Source organism: Euprymna scolopes, chromosome 13 (genome assembly GCF_053919585.1).
Source record: "Euprymna scolopes isolate OS-2025 chromosome 13, ASM5391958v1, whole genome shotgun sequence".
Taxonomy (NCBI): Eukaryota; Metazoa; Mollusca; class Cephalopoda; order Sepiida; family Sepiolidae; genus Euprymna; species Euprymna scolopes.
The window spans coordinates 98520876-98544712 of NC_136494.1; the positions used below are offsets into that span (position 1 = coordinate 98520876).

The following is a 23837-nucleotide window of genomic DNA, read 5'->3' on the forward strand; positions in this document are numbered from 1 at the left end:
TTGAGGTGATATTATTTGGGTTTTAAATACAATGTTATTTTGAATATTTGGTCAGGGTTTATTAATCGTCCAAATAAAAACCATAATTTTCGAAGATTTTCTGCCAACGATCTGCTGGATCAGATAAATCCATTTCTCATCAGATGTTACAATGCAATTCCCAAAACAATTATCAACTCGTTTATTGGCTTGTGTTTCGATGAGCTTGTGCAGATCTTGGTGAAACTTTATGAACAAAATCAAGTTGCTTTAAGTGTTGATGAATTGTCGATTTGCCAACTCCAAGCTCATCAGCTAATTCTCAAGTGTTCGATGAAGGCACGATGTCCAACCCAGTTTGCAAGTCTCCATCATCCAACTTTAACGGCCATCCCGAACGAGGCTTATCTTCAAGACTCGTGTTGCCAGAACCAAAACGCTTGTACCACTTTGAGATTGCTGCATATGCAATTGTTCCTTCGCCTTCAGCTGCACAAATCTCTTCTGCGGCTGTCTTGGTTGAATAACCTCGCTTCCAGCAGTAGTGAATTAAAACTTGCAGCTCAATTTTATGAATTGCCACGTAGAATAGAGAGATGAAGATGACTATAACAATATAAATACAAAACACAATTAAAAATTGCAACAAAAAAATCAATTTTTCACAAATATTTACAAACTTTTGAAACAACCTAATCTATATATTTTGAAACTGTAGTGTTTGATATTCTTCAGTTGTTGTTATTTGCTTATTTTGAATTGTTATTCTCGTTTTTGTTGTTGTGTTACCTTTCAACAATTTACGGGCTTCTTCACAGTGCCTTCTCTCTATGAATATATGTATGAAGCACAGTTGTTTTTCTTGCGTACTCTTATTTTCATTTTAAGTTCTCAGAAATCAAGGGGCTAACACTTGATTTCTATATGAGATATATAGATAGTCAATAGGAAAGTGAGCTCCCTCTATCATGTTCAAAAGCTACTCACAACTAAGGCCACCATTTACCCATGCATGGAGTATTGCTGCCACATCTGGGCTGCTGCATCTACCACTAGTCTCTCTCTCTCTCTCTCTCTTGGATAGGGTCCAGAAAAGGGTCTTCAATCAACTAGGTTCCAACTCTTGTACCATTGACACAATGTTGCATCCCTTTGCCTGTTTTACAAGTATTTTAGTTGAATGTGCTCTGATAAACTCATTGAACTTGTGCCCCCTCGACATACATATCCCCAACACACCCACTTAGCAACAAAATTGTTTCATTGTTGAGGTCCCTAAATGCCAGAAAGCTTGCTACTCTAATAGTTTCTTCCCTCAAACAGCTAGACTTTGGAGTTCCTTTCCTGCTACCTGTTTCCCTGACTGTACTGATACGCAGAAGTTCAAATGTAATCATAAACAAGCATTTTGTTGATCTTTCCTAGGCATTAACCCAAGTAGTAGCTCCTTACGTCCAAGTGGCGATATGCCTTGTTTGGAGTGAAGGTGGGTTAAAAAAAAAAAAGAAAAAAAAAAGAAGATTCTAGTAGGAAAGAAAATTTCAGAAATCCACTGTTGACAGATATCTCAGCTAGATTAATCTATAGGAGTAGATTATTCTCATGTTTTTTGGGGGTTTTTTTTTGCCTACAAATATGTTTCGTCAGTTAATTCATTTTTTTTTCTTTGTTATTTTTTTTTCTTTTGTTGTTCTTTAGTTCTTTCACCGAGGATTAAATTTGCAACCTTCAGGTAAATCTAAAACAACTATGATGATGATAACGGTCTGAAACCTGTAAATAACATTATTGTCTGCCCAATTAAGATAGGGAGGAGGAAGGCAGACATTTTTTTTTAAAACATGATGAAAATCATTATTATAAATTTATTTTCTAAAGAATCATGTATAGTAATCCATCAAGTCGGGATCCTTTTATTTTTTTTCACCATTTTTTTTAGTTCCTATTTTTTATTTTTTTTATTTATATCATTTCCTTGTGATTCTAAGTTGGAATGGCAGGAATTAGGTGCCTGTGGGGAGTGAGTAGCAGGAGAATGTTTGTGAGGAATTCTGGCAAAAGAAACAGGCTTCAACCTGAGTAGCGGGTGGTGGTGGTGGTGGGGGATCTCTACCTTCTTTCTTCTTTTTCCACCACTTCCTCCTCCTCACTTCAGTTTTTTTCTCATTCTAAGATTTTGACCTTCCCATTTTTGTTTGCTTAATTCTGTAATAAACATCTGGTTGGGCAAGAATTTTTTTTTTGTGTGTGGAAATTTGTGAATGTATTTGAAAAGCAAATGTGTGTTCTTGTATATTTTCCTTGTTTCTCATTTATTGTTGACTTTTTATGCCTAGTTTTATCTAATTTTTAAAGGGCCGGAGATTGGGAGATTACATCAGCTGAAACCTTGCTATAATAACAATCAAGATAAGAATAATAAATCCAAATAATCCAAATTACTAATCAACGAAAATGATTTTGAAACAAATTTCCTTGGCTCTGATTAGGAGCAGAGTGTAGTATCTGTGTAACAGAGTGGAGATACGCGTATGGCAGAAAGCAACAGCCAACAGAAGCAAATACTGAGCCAGGTTCTGTCCTTAATTAGTAAAAGAGAACTCTTTCTAGACAGAGACAAGTTTTGTTTTTGTTCCAATTTAAAGTGTCCTTTTTTGGAGAGCTGGATTTTTCTCACATTAAAAACTGACCTTGTGTCTAACTTTGCTCTCATAGGGGAGGCAAGTAAATAGAAACCTATATTTTTATTTTCATGGGTGATGCTTGACTGAGTTCCAATCTTTGCATCAGATAGAATTTCTATGAATAAGCTTTTTTGCAAGGGCTTTCCATCTGTATAAAACCTATTACCGCAGGACTGTTTCCTTGTTGATCACAACTAGGTCGTCTTCAAATCCATTATCAAAAATTTTTTGTCATAAACTACCCCATAAATAGTCAAACACAATTTATATCATTAATCAATCTTAGTACTCTAATAGTGTTCCTCATCTTTCAGCTGACAATTCTTATCCTTAAGTGGCTGTTGTTCTTCATAAATGGTGATCCAATAGTGAAAAGAAAAAAAACAACTTTTTTAAACATAGCAGTCTTTAACAGATGTTCTCGTTTTTGTTTAGATCATTCTGAAATATGGCCACATGCCAATTTTCTCAGGCTGAATAACCATTGTAGGATGTAGGATTCTTGAAAACAGTACCAATTCTTCCAAGAGTATTTTTTATGCTAAATATATTTACGATAAAAGAGATCCTAACCTTGTAAGGTTTTTATTGAACACTACCTTTATCTACCCGGCGTTGCTAAAAGGTCTTTTTACTTCATTTTTGTTTTACTATTTTCTCCTCCTTTTTGTCTTTTCTCTATTAATTTTCCTGTGGAAAATAATGCAAGGAAGAAATATGTTATTAAAAAAAATCGGTTTTACAATGAAATTAAGTGAACGTCTTATGAAATATTGAAATTTAATTCCCATAACTTTTGAGTTTTTTTTTTTTCTTTTGTCCTTTTAAAATTCTTAAATCTATAAATAGTCAGAAGGCCACCTGGCATTGCCTGGACGTTAGATATGCTTAAATATGATATTTTAATTTTTGCGGATTTTGTATTTATTATTATCGAGCCAATTCTCTATTGATTATTATAGTGTACCCAATATATAGTAGTGCCCCTACCCCTGGCGTGACCCAATCGTAGAATACACTTAAATATATTTTAATTCATGCAGATTTCGTATTTATTATTATAGGGCTAATACTTTATTGTACCCAATATATAATAGTGATTGAGAAAGTTAATAAAATAAAAATATGACTTCGGTGCCATCAGCTAGAATCGAAACCAAAACATAGTGTCCAGCCTTAGTCATTAAGTTTGAAAAATTTGCTAGAAATTGCATCATGACGTTAAAATTTGGTGACAAACAAATTCAGACTTTTAGTAATAATAGATAATTCTTTGTTTAAATAGACTTTATTAAATGTAGTTTAATTTCATGTTATTGTATTTTAGATTTCAATAAATATTTTATAAGGAGTAAGTAAAAAAAAATTAATTGCAAAATTATCAAAGTTATGTAGATGCAAGAAAACACACACATATACATGTGAAGGAAGTTTTCAGAACTTTATTGGTATAGTTCAAAAGTGGATTTTATCAGTTTTCTGGGAAGATGATACAGCAAAACTTTTCTTTGTGAAAAAGAAAGAGGAAAGTCCATTCCACATCAAGATGTGTGTTAATCAGCTCAATTTAGAAACATGTAAAGAAAGAGTTCCTGAAATTAAAATATTTTTTTTTCTTTTTTTTACTATTGGAGTCATCACTTATCAAGGCACTCACAGATAAAGGTTGATGAGACAAGAATGATTCTCAGCTGAAAAATGAATAACGCTATGGGAGTACTAATATCGATCAATGGTATGAATTGCATTTGATTATTTATGGGGTTATCCTTGATAACAGAGTTGCTTTGCAAGAGCTATTGGGATTAATTTTACCTTGGAAAAAAAGTTCAATTCTCATACTTGAAAATAATGACGTAATATAATATTCATCCACCAGAATGATGAAGACCATCTGATCATCTTAAGGATGATGAATCACAGGGTGGGAGTTTGTTTAAAGTGAAGCTGGTTTGTGCAGAGCCAGTCTCACACTTGTCCCAACCAGCCTGATCCAGTGGCAGGATAGGGTTAAAACAGCCGGAAGCCAGGTGAGATGCAGGAGCTGCCGGAAGTGTCAATATTCTCGTACAGATAGCTCCTAGTATTCCCAAGTGGTCACCCATCTGGTATTGGCAAAGCTCAATCTTGCTCAACTTTAGTGATCTAACAAGAACTGGTGGATAAACATGATTATGCCGTATATGAGAGTAATGGTAGCTATGGTGTGACTCAACACTCCTTAAAATCTCCCCAAACCAAAGCTTCACAATTGGATGTATTTTAAAGTTATATCCAGGACTGACACATGTTTGAACAGTCAACCCTTGCATGTATCACTTTCAGCTTTGGTGGTATGATCCAAATTATCATAAATACCGAACTTTGGTTATAAACCACTTTGTAAACACTTGCTCATACTTGTATAGTTTTGGAGTGGATAATACCTTTTTTCTTTCTTGTTTTCATCTTGACATACAAGTTTTAATTTCCAACTTATCTTTTTTTACTGTCAGCAACAGCAGCAGGGTTCCATTTGAATAGAAACACTTGACAATCTATATGATACAATTATTAGACAACAAGTCGTTTGTTGCAATTCACATTGTTCAAACGTACCTTTTAGATGAACTTGATTTTTTTTTTAGTATGTTGTCTCATTACTTACATCAAGTTTATTATGTGTATAGATTTTTCTGTAAATAATTCATTCATAAACTAATTAACAGTCATTATGAATTTTGGGACACAGCTACTAGGTGTAAAGATGGGAAATGTAGGCTACATTTAGTTTAATGTAATTTTATGCAAAAGGGAGCAAAGAAGGGCTGGAAGCTCTTTGTGAAAATTCAGAGGCTCTTGATTTTTGTTAAATTTAATAATAGGTATTAGACATACATTATTATTATATTAATAAATATTCCCTGATTTTCTGTTTTTTTTTTTGTTTTTTTTTTAGTATTTTAAAGTGCTTTTTAGAGGACATAATATGGGCACAACCTCCCATTTGAAAATTCAAATATTTCATGTTTATATTGAACTAGCAGGACACTCAGCATTGCCTAGTCATAAAATATGCTTAAATATGCTATTTTGATTCATCAGATTTCATATTCATTATTATAGAGACAATTCTCTATTAACTATTATATTGTATCCAATATATAGAAGTGATTTCAAAAGTTTAAAAAAATATATGACTTGGGTGCCATCAGTTAGGATCGAAACCAAAACATCTCTCTAGTGATATTTACTAACAATACATGCATATCAAAACTTCACTTGCGCATGAATAGAGCATACACATCATGTCAAACTATGCCTGCCAAGTTCCAATTTTTTAAATTTTGTCCCTTTAGCAGCTATTTTTTGGCTAAAAACAAAATTAAATTTGTTTCAAATGTTCAAATAACCCATATGTAAATTTTTAAATCTATAGACCAAAATTTGACAGAGTAGTTTGATAGAGACTATTTTATAGACAGACTAGGACATGTGTGTGTGTGGAGAGAGAGAGAGAGAGAGAGAGAGAGAGAGAGAGAGAGAGAGAGAGATTGATTTAATCCATAGTCATTACTAGGGTTGTAACAACAGAATATTCTTTTCATTCTCATGTATATATCCGACACAGTCAATCAACCGAGAACCACATCAGTTTATATAAAAACATATAAGATATTAACGGATATATACTCAAGAGTCAAAACAATGAAAAGAATATGCTGTTGTCACAGCCCTAGTCATTACACAGTAATTGGCTAGATTTATTGAATTTCACTTCCCTAAAACTCATTAAATTTTAGATATCTGGCATAAAACTCATGTAATGGATTTCAATCAAAATTGGAATAAGGTTTAGTAGCATCATATGTTGATTTTAATATTAATAACGGGGTATAAAACTGGTGCAAAACTGTTTTGTTCAAAGAATTAATTTTACCCAATCTGGGATGGATATTTTTCAAGTAACGTTTATAAAGTATTATTCAAGTAATATAATGAACAAACGATAAGTTAAATAATTCAATTAAATTGTAAAAAATACGATTTATATATATAAAAAAAAGTAAAATCGAAAAAGGACAGGCGTGCAACAACTATCCTTTTTCCATAGTTCTTTTTCTTTTTTATTTTTTTTCTTGAAATAAATTAGAAATGCAATTGTTTACATTTTTTATATCTAATCTATGTCAACCTAATGGAAACCAAATTAACATTGAAGTGTTTTTGTTTTTTTTACTTGTGGGAATTGAAAATCAGTTTGAATTTATGGTTGAAGTATGGATGACCAAAATGACATTGCTGTTATTAGCATTAATATTAGTTTTTGTCAAAAAGATATTTTCATGATAAAAACAGCATTAAATGAACGAATTCGCATTGTTAAATATAGAAATTGAATAGACATGTTTTACTTTAGATGTATTGGTTTGTCAGACTTAAGTTTAAATTAGCATTTTGCTCAGTCTGTCATGCCTAATTTTGAAATAGTATTTTGCTCAGTCAGTCATGCTTATGTTTAAAATAGCATCTTAGTCGGTCAGTCATGACTAAGTTTGAAATAGCATTTTGGTCAGTAAAACATGCTTAAGTTTGAAATAGCATTTTAATCAGTCTGTCATGCCTAATTTTGAAATAGCGTTTCGATATGTCTTTGAATCAGATTGAATACGCACATCTTAAGCATACTTGTTCGCAGTATTCTATGATCTGTTTTATCAGATCCGTTACTCCATTCACATCCTCTTCTAATCTACCTCCGCCTTATATAGATAAAAAATGAGAGGAGGTGGTGTCAGGTCATTCAGATAATTTTGTTTTAATATCTTTCTTTTTTTGCATATTTCTATGATAGGATCTTGCTTATCTGAGTGCCACATTTTGTAGAGGTTGACGTTTCTTAAGACTTTTCAGTTTTTCGTCCAAATTTTTTAGATAACCGTATTTTCTAAGAGACACATTCGTTTCCCAGAATATTACCAACATTCATCTGAAGGCTTACATTATCATCTGTATCCTCTCTAAATCATCTATGGCAATCGACTACATTATTTCAAATCTATGTGTCTAGTCATATGACTAAAATTAACCAATGAGATACTGCTATCTTTGTATCGAGTGATATATGAAGCTGGTGTCAAATCCAGTGAAAGATACTGAAGTAACGTTCTACATTTAACTTGAAAAAATATTACTGCAAAGCAACATGTTTCAAATGCAGTAAATTGAACAACTATTAATCAAAGCGCTTTAAATACATTTGATTTGATTCCAAACTTTTTATGAACAATGAATATCCTCGTATTGATACTGTCTTCAGTACCTACCTATACACATACCTAAATTAATGCTAAATAATAAAAATGTTTAACTAATCTATACTTTAATATGTTTGATTCTTTTTTGTATTTTAATTTGTAACCTCGATACTGGAAGCATAATTATAACGACTAGACCCTCGGCTATGAATTTAGGAGTAACAAATATATGTATATTAATAACAAAATACAGGTTGTTTGAGTCATGGCCATTATATGTTAACAAGATTATATTTAAAAGAATCCTTTATGTATGTACACTACCTACCTGAACCAATACTTATAGACATTACATGCTGATAAAGTGGAAGATCCTAACACTCCCTGAGAAGGGATTTCTCAATCTATAAAAGATGCTAGCAAGCGGTAACCAATGTGAGAGAGTTTTTTTTTTTACAAGGTGGTCACCACTTATCAAGGCCCGGAAGCCACTCAGGGATAAGGGTTATTGTAAGTACAGTACGTTAGTGTGGATATTTAAAGTGTCTACTTAAGGGGGCGGTTCATCAGGAATTTGTTTACGTTGGACTTGAAGACATCCAAGTTGTAGTCAGGAGGGAAGCAGGCAGACGGAACAGAGTTCCACAGGTGCACAATTCTAAGAAAGAAGCTAATCTTGATACCCCGGCATTTATGATACATTCAAGTGTTAACCTCTTATTTCTTATAGTGGACCTTTGTACAATAAATTTGTTATAACTTACTCTGTTCAGTTTCATTTCATCTGATTAATTTATACTGATTATATTACCCTAGGAATATATGAGATTTGGCGATAGACATTACATACCAAAAAGGATTATCCTAAGAAGCATCATCTATATACAGCATAGTCCAAAAAAAAAGTGCATTGTTTCTTTTTTAATCTAAAAATTTTTTCTGTATAGTACAGCATCCAGTTGGATCCATATTGATGTCAAAAGAATCTGTGAGGCCTGCTGTTTCCACTACCTGAAAAATATGGAAAAAAATTGTAAAACACAACTTTGGAATGGAAAACAAAATTATTTTTGGACTACCCTTTATTAATACTATTGGCATTACCTACAGGGTGGCCCAAAAGAAGGTGAATAGATCAAATAAAAGAAGCAACAAACCAGCGGCATAAAATTTCAGAGCATCTAGAGTAACCTTACGAAAGTCATCATGAGTTGTGACACCATTTATTGTAGAGTGGTACTTTTGGTTAGATTAAAATTTCAAATCCGTCGGCTTCTTCTGGGACACCCTGTGTGTGTGTGTGTGTGTGTGTGTGTGTATATATATATATATATATATATATATATATATATATATATATAAACTGGCAGAAGCTCTTAAAGCATAATTTATAAAATTTAAAATGGACAGTTAAACTGTTTCAAAAACCACTTAAAGGTGCAAACATTTTATTAAATGAGAAAAAAACAAAAGTAATATATATAGAGAGTACATAAAGTAAGATTTGTTTATATATTTATACATACATAAAAATTGTACTTCTTTTGGGACACCATATTTATATATATATATATATATATATATATATATATATATATATATATATACAGGGTGGCCGAAAAGTCCCAGGACACTGGCCGAAAAGATGTTCGAAGTGCTTTCACAGAAAGATTTGGAAAGCCCGCGCCATCAAGAAGTAATCTGTATCTGTGGGAGAAGAAAGTTTTTGAAACAGGTGGCGTTCTGGATCAGGCAAGAAGTGGCAGGCCTGAAACACGAAAGGAAACGTGTGCTGGTGTTCAAGAATCACTGCAACAGTCTCCCAAGAAATCCACCAGAAAACGTTCTGCTGAACTTGGAATACCAAGGGCTACCATGATGGATCATATGAAAAAGGACTTGGATGTCAAAGCTTATAAGCCATGTGTATAGTGTCCTGGGACTTTTCGGCCACCCTGTATATATATATATACTAAATTGTGATTCAATGCTCTATCTTGCATATCGAGCAATTCTTATTTAGATGGGATAACTTATATAATATTACCACCAGTAATATTTTGTAAGCCTATATATATATATATATATATAAACTAGCAGGCCACCTGGCAATGTCCAGTCATGAAATATGCTTAAATATGATATTTTAATTAATGCAGATCTTGTATTTATTATTATATTATATTGGACTCAATATCAATCAAACACGGTAGTGTTTGAATATATGGTTATGTCGCAGTTTTAGTCATTTAGAAGCGCTTTAAAGCTTCACCGCTCACTCATTTTTCTACCAAATTTCAAACAATTATTATAGATCACCTTCTCAGTTATATTGTGAAATTTTTTTTTCAAGTTTCGTTCAGTAAAACAAAAATTATGATGAATTTACTGGTGTCAAAACTGTAAAAAAAACATAAGGTGGGGAGCGACGTTTTTTTATGACTGGTTTCCATAGCAACCGTGTCACTTCAGCGACTACTGTTGCTACCAATTCACTGCTGTCGCGAAACGAGAAGTAACAAGTGAAACACAGAATAAAAGAATGAAAGGGAGATAATTGGAGTGATTTTATTGAAAGCAGACGAATGCTGTACATTATTATTACATATGTGTATGTTATGTTTATGGGGGCAAAAAATAAGTGAAATTAAACAAAGAACAAGTGAATTTATTGGAAGCCTCGAAAAATCATGCATTACAATAGAAAAATACGAGCATGAAAAGTAATATGGTTAAGCTTAAACATACAAAAGTAAAAGACTAGTTGTTAAAACTGGAAAAGAAAAGGACAAGATATTCCAGTAAAAAATATTAATAACTTAAAATATTGCAACATTAAGAATTTTTTTTTAAATTATATTTATAACATTATATAATCAATTCTTAATGCTGCAATATTACTGGCATTGCATACAAAAAAGTATTGTATTTCGAAGTATGAACTTGTAATGATAGAAATGAACACTTACCAAATTAAAACCGTCTGTAATGCTTTGCTTGTCAAGCCTCCATTTTCAATAGAGAAAAAGCGCATGGCCAGAATTATGTGTTTTCGTAGATGTTAGTAATTTGTATGTGTGGATACTGACTTGATTTAAAAGACAAGGTATGATGGCAGTGAGGTGTACAGAACACGTGAGCAGACAAGAAAGAGATTTGTGAAGTTGTTTTGATAATTTTGTTAGCGTTTTTTCCAATGTTGTCTGAACAGTAGCAGATGCATGAGCATTTGGGAATACCAGACACTGTATGTGGGAGGACAGCGACACCTCCTTTTAAAATAACTTTAAAAAAAATAGCAAAAAACAATGTCATCATTTCTCCTAACCGGGATATACATGTGACTGTGGACTGTGAATTTAATATTCCCTAAAAACTTCCTCTAAAGGAGGCTGCTGGCTGAACCTAACTGCGGTTAATATTGCACCGGACACTAGCTATTAACTTGTCTGAACAAGTATTCCTCCTGAATATTAGGCAATATTGTGCTACAAAGGATTTTTAGAGTTGCTTACACAAACATATTAATACCATACCATACTTAAAGGCTCCATACTCCAAGGAGATCATGAATGTTGTCTGACTGGAAAAGGTCACCAATCAGGAAATGCTGGAACATTCAGGCCTGGCATTTATGGTAGGTCTACAGTACTAATATAGTAGAATCTCAGATGGTTAGAATAGTTGGAGAGAACGAAACTTGAACGATTATCAAAGTAATTGATTCTTAACTGTGTGAAGAAAAGAAGAATGTCAACATGAATGATTGACAAGATTTTACATAAAATTCAGAACCAATTGGTGATGTATGATGACGGTCCCCAAGAAAAGTGACCATTGCTTGGATGATTATGTCATGACTAGGGCTATGACAACAGCATATTCTTTTCATTGTTTTGACTCTTGAGTATATATCCAACACAGTTAGACACAATTAATCAACCGAGAACCACATTACTCTATATAAAAACATATGAGATATCAACAGATACACACTCGAGAGTCAAAACAAAAGAATATACTGTTGTCATAGCCCTAGTCATGACCTTCTTATTTACCAATGTTGCTTATTATTGGCATTGTATACAAAAAAAAAAAAAAATTATATTTAAGGATCATCTACAATTGAGGATGTTTTAATTTCATGAAATTTCCAGTTATGTTGATGATGATGGTGATGATGATGGCAACGAAGGTTAATCATCATCCTTATTTTTTTCTGATGAAGTATAGTGTTTGTTCTCACTGAGGAACACTTTGTGATCCAGAGTTTTTGTCTCTTGAAAATAGTTTGGAAGGTATCAACATGAAAGCACCACCATAGGGAGGTGACTGTGGCTAAGTGATTAACAACACGGACTGACAACCTGGGTGTTCCAAGTTCGAATTCAGTCAGTTCCACGGAAAAACTCTTTCACTCAGCAATGTTGACAACCTTCACATGGTTCTTCCCATAAGTACTTGATGTCTTTTTAGAAAGAATTTTAACCAGAAAGATATTAGGGAAACAAATGCTAACAATAATCATCCGATTCATACGAAATGTATGAACAATGGTCAACAGCCATACCACCAGTGGCTGGTATTAAATAAACCCACAAACAAAAATAAATGTAAATAATTAAGATTTTTGTAATTTATAACTCAGTGTAGATTAGTAGTTCAACGAAAGAATAATAAATTAAAAAAAGTTAAAATCTATATATCTATAAAAGTGAGAATGTATGTGTGTGTGTGTGAGGACACTTCTCAACCTATATATTCATCGAATTTTTGATCTACAAACTGGAAATTTTGTATATAGGGTATTCAGACATGTGGAAAACTTATTAATCGGTTTTCGTCTGGAAAAAAGGGCTGCTAAGCGGTTAAAATTGAAAAATTTGTATATGATTTTTATCTGTTTGTCAACTGTTTCACGAATGTGTATGTGTGAATCGTTCATGACAGACTACTTATGTTAAGAATAAGTAGGTTTGAAAAAGTTTTTAAAGATCGTGTCAGGCTAGCCTAATGGTTATCTCAGCTCGAGTATTTTTTTTAACTTACAAGAAGTAAACTATTTAGAAAAAAAAAAACATAATACTCGCATGCACAGGTCTCAGTTTCTTTCCGTTTATTTTTTTTTACTTACTTTTTTATTTTTAAAGAAATTTAACTGTAGAATAATCAAAAGAACTGTAGTAGTCAATAACACACAACAACAACAATAATAATAATAATAATAATAATAGCAGCAACACTTACCAAGGGTCCAGGTTATGCACAAGACTGACACCAGATTGAGCTGGACTGAGGGCTTGTATTTATGTACAAGCATATCCAATCAGGTGATTCAGCCAATCATAATCCAAAGAATAGACTGCCCCATGTGTGCACAATGGAATCTCCCATTGTGCCATAAATAGTTCTCCTCTTTCATGAGAGGTAACTTTAGTCTTTGCCAAGTTATCCACAACTTGAACGCTGACCGAAAGTCCACTACACAATCCTATATGGCGCTACGAACAGGATTCAAGACAGAAGATTGGGAAGACTATTTCCTCAAAGCAGGCATTGCTGCCGATTCCGCCAAGAGCTACGCTGCAACTTTTGTGAAGGAAAAACTGAGGAAAGAAAACCTTCAAGTAATGGATCGAGCCATGCTAAGAGAATTGGGAATCACAACAATGGGAGAAGCTCTGTCTATCCTTCGACAAGCCAAGGAGCCCACTACCCAGACCACCTATGCTAAGGCACCAGCTGCCAGGCCTCCCCAACTTCATCTCGAAATGACCCCTCAACAATTCAGAAAATTTCGGATTGATTGGGAAGTATTCACCAGAATAACGGACATGCCAACTTCTCAGGCCAATATCCAGTTATACAGTTGCGCTGATGAATCCGTTCAAAACGCAATCATAAATACGTACCCTAAGTTCTTCACCACCAACCCAGACAAGCTGCTAGAGATGACAGAAGCATTGGTAACTCAAAAATCAAATCCCATGGTTCATCGGATGACATTTGCATCTATATCACAGCATGAAGATGAACCCATCCAACAATACCTTGTTCGTCTTAGGTCCACGGCCATAGACTGTAATTTCTCATGCCCCAACTGCGATCACGACCTGTTCGACATTTACATCAAGGACCAATTTATCAAAGGGATATCGAATGATACGCTTTAGACCGATCTATTGGCAAAAGCCGGGTTGCTAAGAACTCTCAACCAAAATATTTGTCATGCTGAGACATTTGAGTCTGCACTATGGGATCAAACCGCAATGACTGATACCTCAGACATAGCTGCAGTCCGGATGTCAATATATCGCAGGCAAAAAAAAACCCAGTGCTGTACGGACTAGCAGAGGCAATATTCGCACTAGCTCTACTGCTACTCACAACGATAACATTGCTGATAAAGAACCCCGTCAAAACTGCGTAGGTTGCGGTAGTCACCAACACGGTACTCCAAGGACAAGTGCCCGCCATTTAACATGTCCGGCATGGAATCAAATGTGCAAAACTTGTGGGAAACTTAACCATTTCTCAGCAGTGTGCCGGACAAAGAAATATCGCCCGGCAGTGATAAAAAGTTTTGAAGACCAAGAAGCTCCCATGAATACACTCATGGTCCATATCACATTCGATCAAATGAGGGGCACCATTATGACTACAGAAGGTGATCTGTTAACTGAAATAAATGCATCAGTAATCCCATTCTCACCAAAACCAGATCCCAGACAAGCTTTCAATAACCCTAGGAGTCGTAGTACAACGCTAAAGGTTTTTCCCGACAGTGGTGCCGCCATTTGTCTTGGGGGGACCAAAGCATTTAATCAAAATAGGCCTCACAGAGATTAGTCTTGTCCAATCAAGAAAGATCATACGAACAGTTGGAGGTTTCACACTCATGTGTCAGGGTTGGCTACCAGTTGAGTTTGTGGTCAGAGGGAAAACAACTAAACAAGCCCTCTACATATGCAAGGGCATACAACGGCTTTATCTCAGCAGAGCAGCCTGCATCGATGTGGGAATATTGCACAAACATTTTCCAAACCCTTAGCAGACGAACATGAAGAGGTAGACACCGAGTCTAAAAAGTGTGTAGATCAATTGCCAAATCGCTGTGACTCCATCCCTTCACAGCCAATCCTCTACAAGCCTCATCCTGAATGGGTGTCAGCGGCACAATACCGTGAGGAAATGCTCCACCACCGCAATGCAAAAATAGTAGAAAGATACAATAAATATACCCACAACCTTCCACCGTTACAAGCTGGTGACACTGTAGCCATCCAAAATCCAGTCAATCGCAGATGGAACACAACGGGCAAAATCATCAGTTCCCTACCAGATCGACAATACCGAATCAGGGTTAATGGATCCAGAAGGATCACACTTAGGAACCGCCGTTTCCTCAGAAAATGCGACCTCAAGCCTGCACCAACCCCAATACCAAGTGCAACACTAGGACCAACAATTCCCTCAAGCGATACTACATTCTTGCATCTCCCACTGTCTCCCTGTAATAGCACATACACAGCAACCAAACCCCAACAACAAACCACACATATATCCCCACGCTTTTGATCATCAAGGATTCCCCGAGCTCTTTCTAGATTACTACCATACAACAAACTAGGCCTAAAAGAGAGATACACCTCTCATAAAACCCAGCCTACTCGTGGGTGGGGGGAAGAGAGGAGATGTAGAATAATCAAAAGAACTGTAGTAGTCAATAACACACAACAACAACAATAATAATAATAATAATAATAATAATAGCAGCAACACTTACCAAGGGTCCAGCTTATGCACAAGACTGACACCAGATTGAGCTGGACTGAGGGCTTGTATTTATGTACAAGCATATCCAATCAGGTGATTCAGCCAATCATAATTCAAAGAATAGACTGGCCCATGTGTGCACAATGGAATCTCCCATTGTGCCATAAATAGTTCTCCTCTTTCATGAGAGGTAACTTTAGTCTTTGCCAAGTTCTCCACAACTTGAACGCTGACCGAAAGTCCACTACACAATCCAATATTAACCTTATGTTTAATACCTACGGTATTTATGTTTATAATAAATAAGATTTCTGCATTAATTAAAATATAATATTTATGCATATTTTACGACTGGGCAATGCCGGGCAACGTGCTAATAATAAAATAAAGACAAGATTGTTTAAAGTTTCTGATGCGAAAAGAAAATGATTTTTTTACTTCCACTTCAAAACATTATTTTTATTTCATATTTGTTGTTGGTCTGTCTTTATGTCTGTTTCTGTGAAACACGCATGATATTTTGATATTGTAAACAGAATCTTATAAATATATACAAAAAATATGTTTGTTGCAAAGTTGTAACCTTCTTTCTTTTCTATTTTAATTGTATCGCAAATAGTAGAGGTCATTTCATTCCTCTTAACAAAGGTGTTGTCCCAGGAAGTTTGGTTTTTGATAAAAACAATGCTATTTGTGTAATTTCATGTTTGTGTGTTTGTGTTTATGTGTGTGTGTGGGGGGGGTATAATGTAACTGAAAAAAAAGTATAAGAATAGCATTAATAACCAATTCAAACCAGCAGTGTGATATATGGCCATATGAGGACATGCGTTGCATGGAGAGAAATTACATGAGATTGATACTTAGGATGTGTAAATAGGCTTAGATCTAATGACCTTAGAGGAAAACTAAATCTGGACAGTATATAGAGATGTATACAGAACAGGAAATTTCGATTGTATGGTCACATTGAAAGAATGGGTGAGTTCTTGGGTGAGTAAATTTGGAACAATTAAGGCAGCAGGGTCAATTTACAGGGGAAGGCCAAGAAAAAAAAAAACAAGGCAGTGATAAGAATGGAGTTGAGAGAGAAAAATGGATAAATAAAGACCTGAGTAGAGATAGGTTAATTTGGAATTAGTTTCTAAACGATGTCCAATGCATACCAACATGTAAAACGGACGTTAAACTGATGACGAGGAGGAGGAAGAGGCGGAAAAGAAGTGGGAGGAGGCTTGATGTGGTCAAGTACGAGGAGATAGCTTTAAGTAAAGCTGATTATTAACAGTGACAGTCTTCTGGATGTTGAAGGTTCACTTCTTACTCCAAACAATAATAACTAAGAATAACTTAATAATTAATTGATACTTCTATCCAGACATGGCTGTAGGAATGAGAAAAATCCACTACTATAGATTAAATTCAAAATTCTGTATAGGTCTCCGAATTTTCAATAAAGATTTTCAAATTTGAAAAGATTCATTTAAAGGAGGTTGGAGGTTACATTGGTCAAAATATTATGAAATAACAAAGAATATGAAAATAGTAGTCTGAATAATCGAAATAATCAATCCTTATCTAAAAAAACAAGGCCGATAGCCATTAGTCACGTGCTCTCGTGTAATGAATGAATGTGTGAATGTAGGATCGACATAAAATTCTTAAAGATAAACTAAAATGACCGAAAAATGGGCTGAAATGACTTAAATAAATAAAAAGTAAATGACTTAGAATGACTTTAATGAACTTAAGGATGAATTGAATGACCTTAAGAATGACTTGAATGCTTAAAAAATAACTGGAATTCTTCAAAAACAACTTGAATGATCTGGAGAATGACTTGAATGGCTTTGAGACTGACTGGTTGTAAAGTGGGTGATCATTTTACATTAAATTAATACAGAAAAGTGATCCCCCACTTTATATCACAATCTTGGCCAAAAGGCCAAGAAAAACTTAATAAGCTAAGAACAGCATCTATTAACAACAGACCTTTGATCTTAACCAAAAAGGCCAAGCACAAAAGTGTTACGGACAGACTGACAGACTGACCGACCGACGGAGTGACTTATAGAGTCACTTGCACGCGACTTATAGAGTCACTTGCACGCGACTAAAAATCTTAAATATCAATAAATTAGTTGCTATATTTAAAAAGGGAAGAATGGTCAGTATGTGTATATGTAAATTTGAAGAGCATAGACCTAAAATCAACAGTGCCTGTTGCCTGACAGCTTCTTGCTGATATTTATCCTTCTCCAATTGTGAGCTGATGTGACACAAGAGTCAAAAAGTGGAATTTGAAGAGCCAGCACTCAAGTGGAAGAGCACTCTGGTCTGCAAAATATGCTTCAACAGCTCTGTTGGCATTCTTCGGTAGGGGCGCCTCAGGTGATTAGCAATACATAAACCCCTTTTCAAAGAGAGAAAATAAAGCCTGGGAGGATGGACCTCCTAGAACTGCACAGGACCAAAACCATATCTCAGTCAACATGATAAAAGTCATCTCAAAATGGCTTTGATGCTCAGAGCAAATCACAGGGTGAACAATTTCTTGTATTTATTAGACGAAGTGGTTGTTAATTATAACTACTATGTGAAAGTTACTTATTCCAATTAACACAAAACGAGGAACTGACAGTTACCAGATATTGCTGATGCTATGTTTATGCTCCTATATATAGACACATATAGACAATTTATTACTTTTTAAAATAATCATGTTTGCTGACTTGGTGTGTTATCTTTTTTTAAAAAAATATTTTTTTCTAACAGTCAAATATTTCTAGCATATATATTCGGTCCTGAGCTGGAGTAGATATAAAATGTTACAATATAAGAAATGAAAAAAAAAAAAAAAATTCAATAGGCATACAAGTGTGTTATATATAGATAAAATATGGCTATGATTTATATATGCATAAAAAAGATTAAACCTTCTGTTGATATTCATATCTCGTTCTGCTCTAGTCTGTCTGCGGGTCACAGATAAACTTAGAAAATCTATGTGGAATGCCTGTTCACATCCGGATTTTTCAAAAATTTTTCTTCATCCTCTTCTTCACACTTTTTCCATCCTTTTCCTTCCTCTCCTTTTTTTTTTTTTTTTATCACAAGTGAAGTTTATTCGAAACTAACAAGAGGTCATTTGCTCCATCCAGACAAAATTACCATGGGGCGTTATTTTTAACCGTTTTTTTTTTACTGTGAAGAGGTTGAACTTACTTTCAATCAATTTTTCGAAGAAGAGAAATTGAATTTGGATCTCTTTTAACTAGAAAAAAGAAAATTAAAAATGGCTTCCACTGATATTCAGCAAAGACTATCTGCAAGTTACGAAGAGTAAGTAAAGTCAGTTTTTATTCTTTGAATTTTTTCATTTTTTGAAGACCAACAAGAATCATGTTTTTATTGATACTCCTTTACAGCCAACCATGAAAAAAGATGATTATTATTAACTCACTAGGAGTATTCACACAAGCCATCATCAAAGATTGTTCTTGGAGAACAACTTGTGGTTTTCCCTGGAGTCTGAGTGACAACAGGTCTCTCCAGATTTTCAGTACTCTCCACCTCTTTCGATAACCTCTGCAAAATATGTTGCGTTAGCACAACAGCTGCTTACCATTGATTTCTCGTTGGCAGCAACCATTGGTCTCCACTGGAATTTGTGTGGCAATAAGCCTCTTCAAGGCCCCAGTTTTCTTTGCACATCTCCAGCAGAGGTCTGGCTAGTGTTTTTTCCCCTCGGTCTTCCTCTTTTCCTTGACTTTCATTATTTGGTGTGGTGCCTGTTTATGGTGACACACACAAAAAAAAGTGGGCGCAGTTTTTTCATTTATACAGTTTCAGTTTTCATGATTTCATGTGATGTTACTTTGTGTTTTGCCTCTGTAGCCGTTTCTGTATCCAGTTTGTGTGTAGTTTATGTGTGGTGTCTGTCTCCACAATCAAGGGTTTTCCTTAGTATTTCTGCAGTTTTCATTATTGAAATTTGTATTTTCTCGGCCATCCCTCTGATTCCAATCTCTCCCATTCTTTTTTCAAAGTTGTTTGGTATCGTTCTAGAGCTCCTACTATTAGTGTTGTTGTTGTTGTTGTTGTTGTTGTTGCTGCTGCTGCTGCTGTTGTTGTTGTTGTTGTTTATTTATTTATTTATTTTTATTTTTATTTATTTATTTTTTTTTTAAATAATCCTCGTTTTGGAGGTTGGGTACTCCAATCTGTAGTCTCTTGGCCTGGGGATATAATTGAAAGCAAATCTCTAAACCAAGACCCCTATCCTCTCTGAGTAAAGTTTTACGAAAAATCAAATTGTATTATTAATATCGATTTGATGAAATGGCTACAATAATATTATGGGTTCTGTCCTCACAGCAGGCATCCATTAACAACAAAAACAATTTTTACTTATTCTTCAATCTGTGCAATAACATCTACTATAGGAATAATGTTTGAGTGTTAAAAATAATGCAATAAAAATTGTTTTTAACTTTTGGAGTAAAATAATAATGAAAATAAGAATTTGGAATTAAATTCTGTAAATTAAAGAATTCACGAGAAATTTATTTTTTTAACAAGGAATACGTATATATTATATGGGACGATTCAGATATTTTCCTGATTCTGATGCAATTACCGATTCTGATTTTTGTTCTTTCCAAATTTCTAAAGATTTAGTTATAAAGTTGTTTTGTTAAATTTTAAAAGTGTGCATATATTTTTGAAAAAGTGAAAGTACACTTGTGTGTGTGTGTGTGTGTGTGTGTGTGTAAGGGGGTGTACATTACAGAAGTAAATTTTTGACTTTTTCTCTAATTTTTTTCCTCGTAACTAATTGAAAATAGTGATTCAGTAAACTCAATGTGAGATTTCCATCTATTTTTTTCACTTGTGTCATTTTTCCCTTTTTATGCACTCATATCATTTTTACGGTGACATTTCTTCCAATGCCATTTTCACTTAAATTCATTATTAGTAACATATAGATTTTAATTTTACGGTGCTAATGCACTTACTGATCCGCGCTATTTTTTAAATCGTATTTCCAAGTTTAATTAAAGTTTTATGATATGCTTTTTATTCAATTGTAAGGTTAAAGTACAGAATAAGTACAAAACACACTCCCCCTCCCCATGTTAAGAATGGCTTTTTAAATAATAACGTTATTATTTCAGCACGGATCAATAAGTGCACTAGTACCAATTTTACTGGTAGTTTAAAAACAAATTTTTATCATCTTATTAAAGTAAAAATTAAAATTTAACTCCTTCACCACCACCACCACCACCACTCTTCACCTCATCCAACCCTCCAAAGTGAGAATGTGTGTGTGTGTGTGTGTGTGTGTGAGGACACTTCTCAACCTATATACTCAACGAATTTTTGATCTTCAGACATGTGGAAAACATTTTAATGGGTTTTTATCCGGAAGAATAGGCTACTAAGGGGTCAAAATTGGTATGTGGAACATATCAGAGTTTTATCTGTTTGCTCACTGTTTCATGGATGCACGTAGTTTCTTTATATTAAGGTTAAGAAGGTTTGAAAACACTTTGTAAAGATTGTGTCAAGCGGGTCTAATAGTTATCATACTTGACTCACTGTCTTTAGATTTTGGTTTCAATCTCAGTTCGAGTATTTTCTTTTTTTTTTACTTACAAGAAGTGAACTGATTAGAAAAAAAAAACATAATACTATTATGGCATGTGTTCTTCAGAATTATTTGATCTATTCCCTGTTTTTTTGTTACAGCTCGTTTGATTCATTAGTCTAATGGTCTCTATCAATTTGCTGTTTTGATACCTTACTCCAGTAGCTTCTTTCTAAGAACTGCAAACTTGTAGAACTCTCTTCCTGCTGACTGTTTTCCTCCTACATATAGCTTTGTTTTTTATTAAGACAGAGGTCAATAGGCATCTCCTGCCGTCGCAATGATAATTTTTTGTTATTATGAGCTCCTTACATTAAGTGGCTTCATGCCTTGTCTGGAGCGATTTCTATAAAAAAAAAAGACACTGCATTCACAATCTCTATGGAAAGGGAATGAAACTTTTTGTTATTATTTATAACTTGAACATTATGGAAATAAAAATATAAGAAATGTTAAGAAGTTCAATGCTTGTAGCAGGTCTATGCCAGGGGTCCTCATTGATTTTCAGGAAATATCGGATATGCCTCAAGAGGGGTTTAAAATTATAGATTTAACAAAATTTATTTCAATTTTTTTTGTTATGTTTCACTATCTCTGGTTAGACTAGACTGCACACTGACATGAGCATTCTTATGACAGTTTTCTAAGCCTTACTATTTTTACGGTGGATTATGACGAATTGGGAGAGGATGTATTTTGTTTGTGACACCATCATTAGAAGATTGCCTTACAGGGCTAACAGACTCTTTCTATCTGTTTATTTTTTTCCATCAGAGTGTTCTTCTAGATGTATTGCCTTCACCACGGCTAAAGAGTTTGATCTACTCCCAGTATTGTAACCCTTTGGAATATCACTGAAAGTCTAACTAGTGCTACATCTTATCCAAGGATGACCTGAAAATGTGCAATGCAAAGACATTCAGTTTTCTGAAGTATTATGCTTACCTGCATGCCCATATATTTCAATGAATGTCATCTTATTTATACCTGCCCTCTAATCAATTCTTAGTACATTCTTGAATCCCGCTAATGGTGTTATGGAATGGATGCAAAAGGGCATGAAAGATTTCCTCATTTAATCCCAAGCAATTCCGAGTAGCCCTGCTAGTAGATATATATTTTAAAACTACATCCAGAGAATAAAGTTACTGTTAATAGAAATTCGCACGATTTCACAAATAACTTGAAAGATGTTTTTACAACAAAGGATAAAAACGCTGTTTTACTGTTAGAGATGTTGCAGCTGCTGAATAAAACTATATTTATGTCATCCAATAAAAACCCTTGTTGCTATGGTTACTGAGTTGGCCCATTATTAACATTTATTTGTCATTCTCTTACTTTCTTTTAAGATACTGCAACTACTCCCTCAATTGCAATCCTTCCACCCTAATTCTCCTCTCAGTACTTTTCTCATTTGCCCTTTCATCTGAAACATTAAATGTGCAAATGAGCAAGCAAGAGTTTTAGTATTAATATAAATTTATAATTGACTTTGGGGAAGGGATGATTAACGTAATGGATATTATTGTGTATTATGGAAGTAAAATAGTAATTTATGTACAATTAATCATCTATGATATGTATTCATTTTAACATTGAATAACCAGAAAGAGCTAATGTGGTCACACTACTGAAACAGATTCTCATAACTCACCTTTCAATTCTATTGTTCATCATGTTTGTCACAGATTTCACTCGCTGCCCTCTGCTAGTTATTCCTTGTATATGGACTCTCACAAAAGAACATTATGGGGAAACGCACTATGAATCTTGCCGCACTCTTTCATAATGCTTAATACTGACAGGTCAACGGTTCCCAAACGTTATGAAACTGACAGATGAAACCATAGGTTTCAACTAGCAAATTTTTAAAAATTTTTTTTACATTTTGGTTAGTTAATACAGAAAACAGAATAATCTCTCAGATAATCACAGGGCAAATGAAGGACGGATTGTCGTCTGTTTTCAAGTTTTGTTTTTTGCCTCGCTTTCCTCCTCAACTATACGTCCTAAATTTGTGCCCCCCACGCCTACTGCATTTTACCATGTGGCTATCTGCTGCCAATTCTGCTGAGTTCTAAATCTGCAAATAAGTCATCTTTTCCCACAATTCCCTCTTATCTAATTATAAGAGCACCTGTTCTGCTGCTGACAACACTTAAACAGTTCTTCTTTACTCTGTAATTCTTCTTTTATTCGTCTATGCCTGAAAATAGTTTTTTGTTTTGTTTTGTTTTTAACCTAGAATCTGGCGATGCTCTCTTCTACATTTTATTTTTGTCTTCACTTTTACCATTTTTAAAGATATCCTCTTTATTTTACATTTTGGCATTGGAATCTTTTGAAAAAAAAAAAACCCCAAAACTTTTGTAAATATAATGTTAATGAAACCACTTTCTTCTATGAGTAAATAGTAGCAATTTTTTTTACTATGTGCAAAATAGACATACAGGTGTGTGTGTGTGTGTGTGTTGTGTATATATATGTTGGGACAATTTATTGGAA

At 34.2% G+C, this 23837-nt stretch overlaps 1 protein-coding gene and 1 long non-coding RNA gene across 7 annotated transcripts in view; one reads left to right on the forward strand and one right to left on the reverse strand.

Annotated features, from left to right (window-relative positions):
* LOC145292105 (LIM and senescent cell antigen-like-containing domain protein 1) overlaps positions 1-23837 on the forward strand; it is a 314593-nt gene that overhangs the window by 28269 nt on the left and 262487 nt on the right. Inside the window, exon 1 of one of the 6 annotated variants that reach the window (XM_080138203.1) lies at positions 18633-19018. The exons of 4 other annotated variants lie outside the window; for them this stretch is intronic. In XM_080138203.1, the coding sequence (XP_079994329.1) occupies positions 18972-19018 (47 nt within the window). In that variant the 5' untranslated portion in view covers positions 18633-18971. Of the gene's footprint in view, positions 1-18632; positions 19019-23837 lie in introns of those variants that run through there. One more of the 6 variants, XM_080138197.1, reaches the window with a different exon arrangement.
* On the reverse strand, positions 1829-23389 carry LOC145292109 (uncharacterized). Its single transcript, XR_013869554.1, has 2 exons — positions 22987-23389; positions 1829-8911 (listed from the first exon to the last, which is right to left on the reverse strand). It is a non-coding gene; the product is annotated as an uncharacterized LOC145292109 (long non-coding RNA).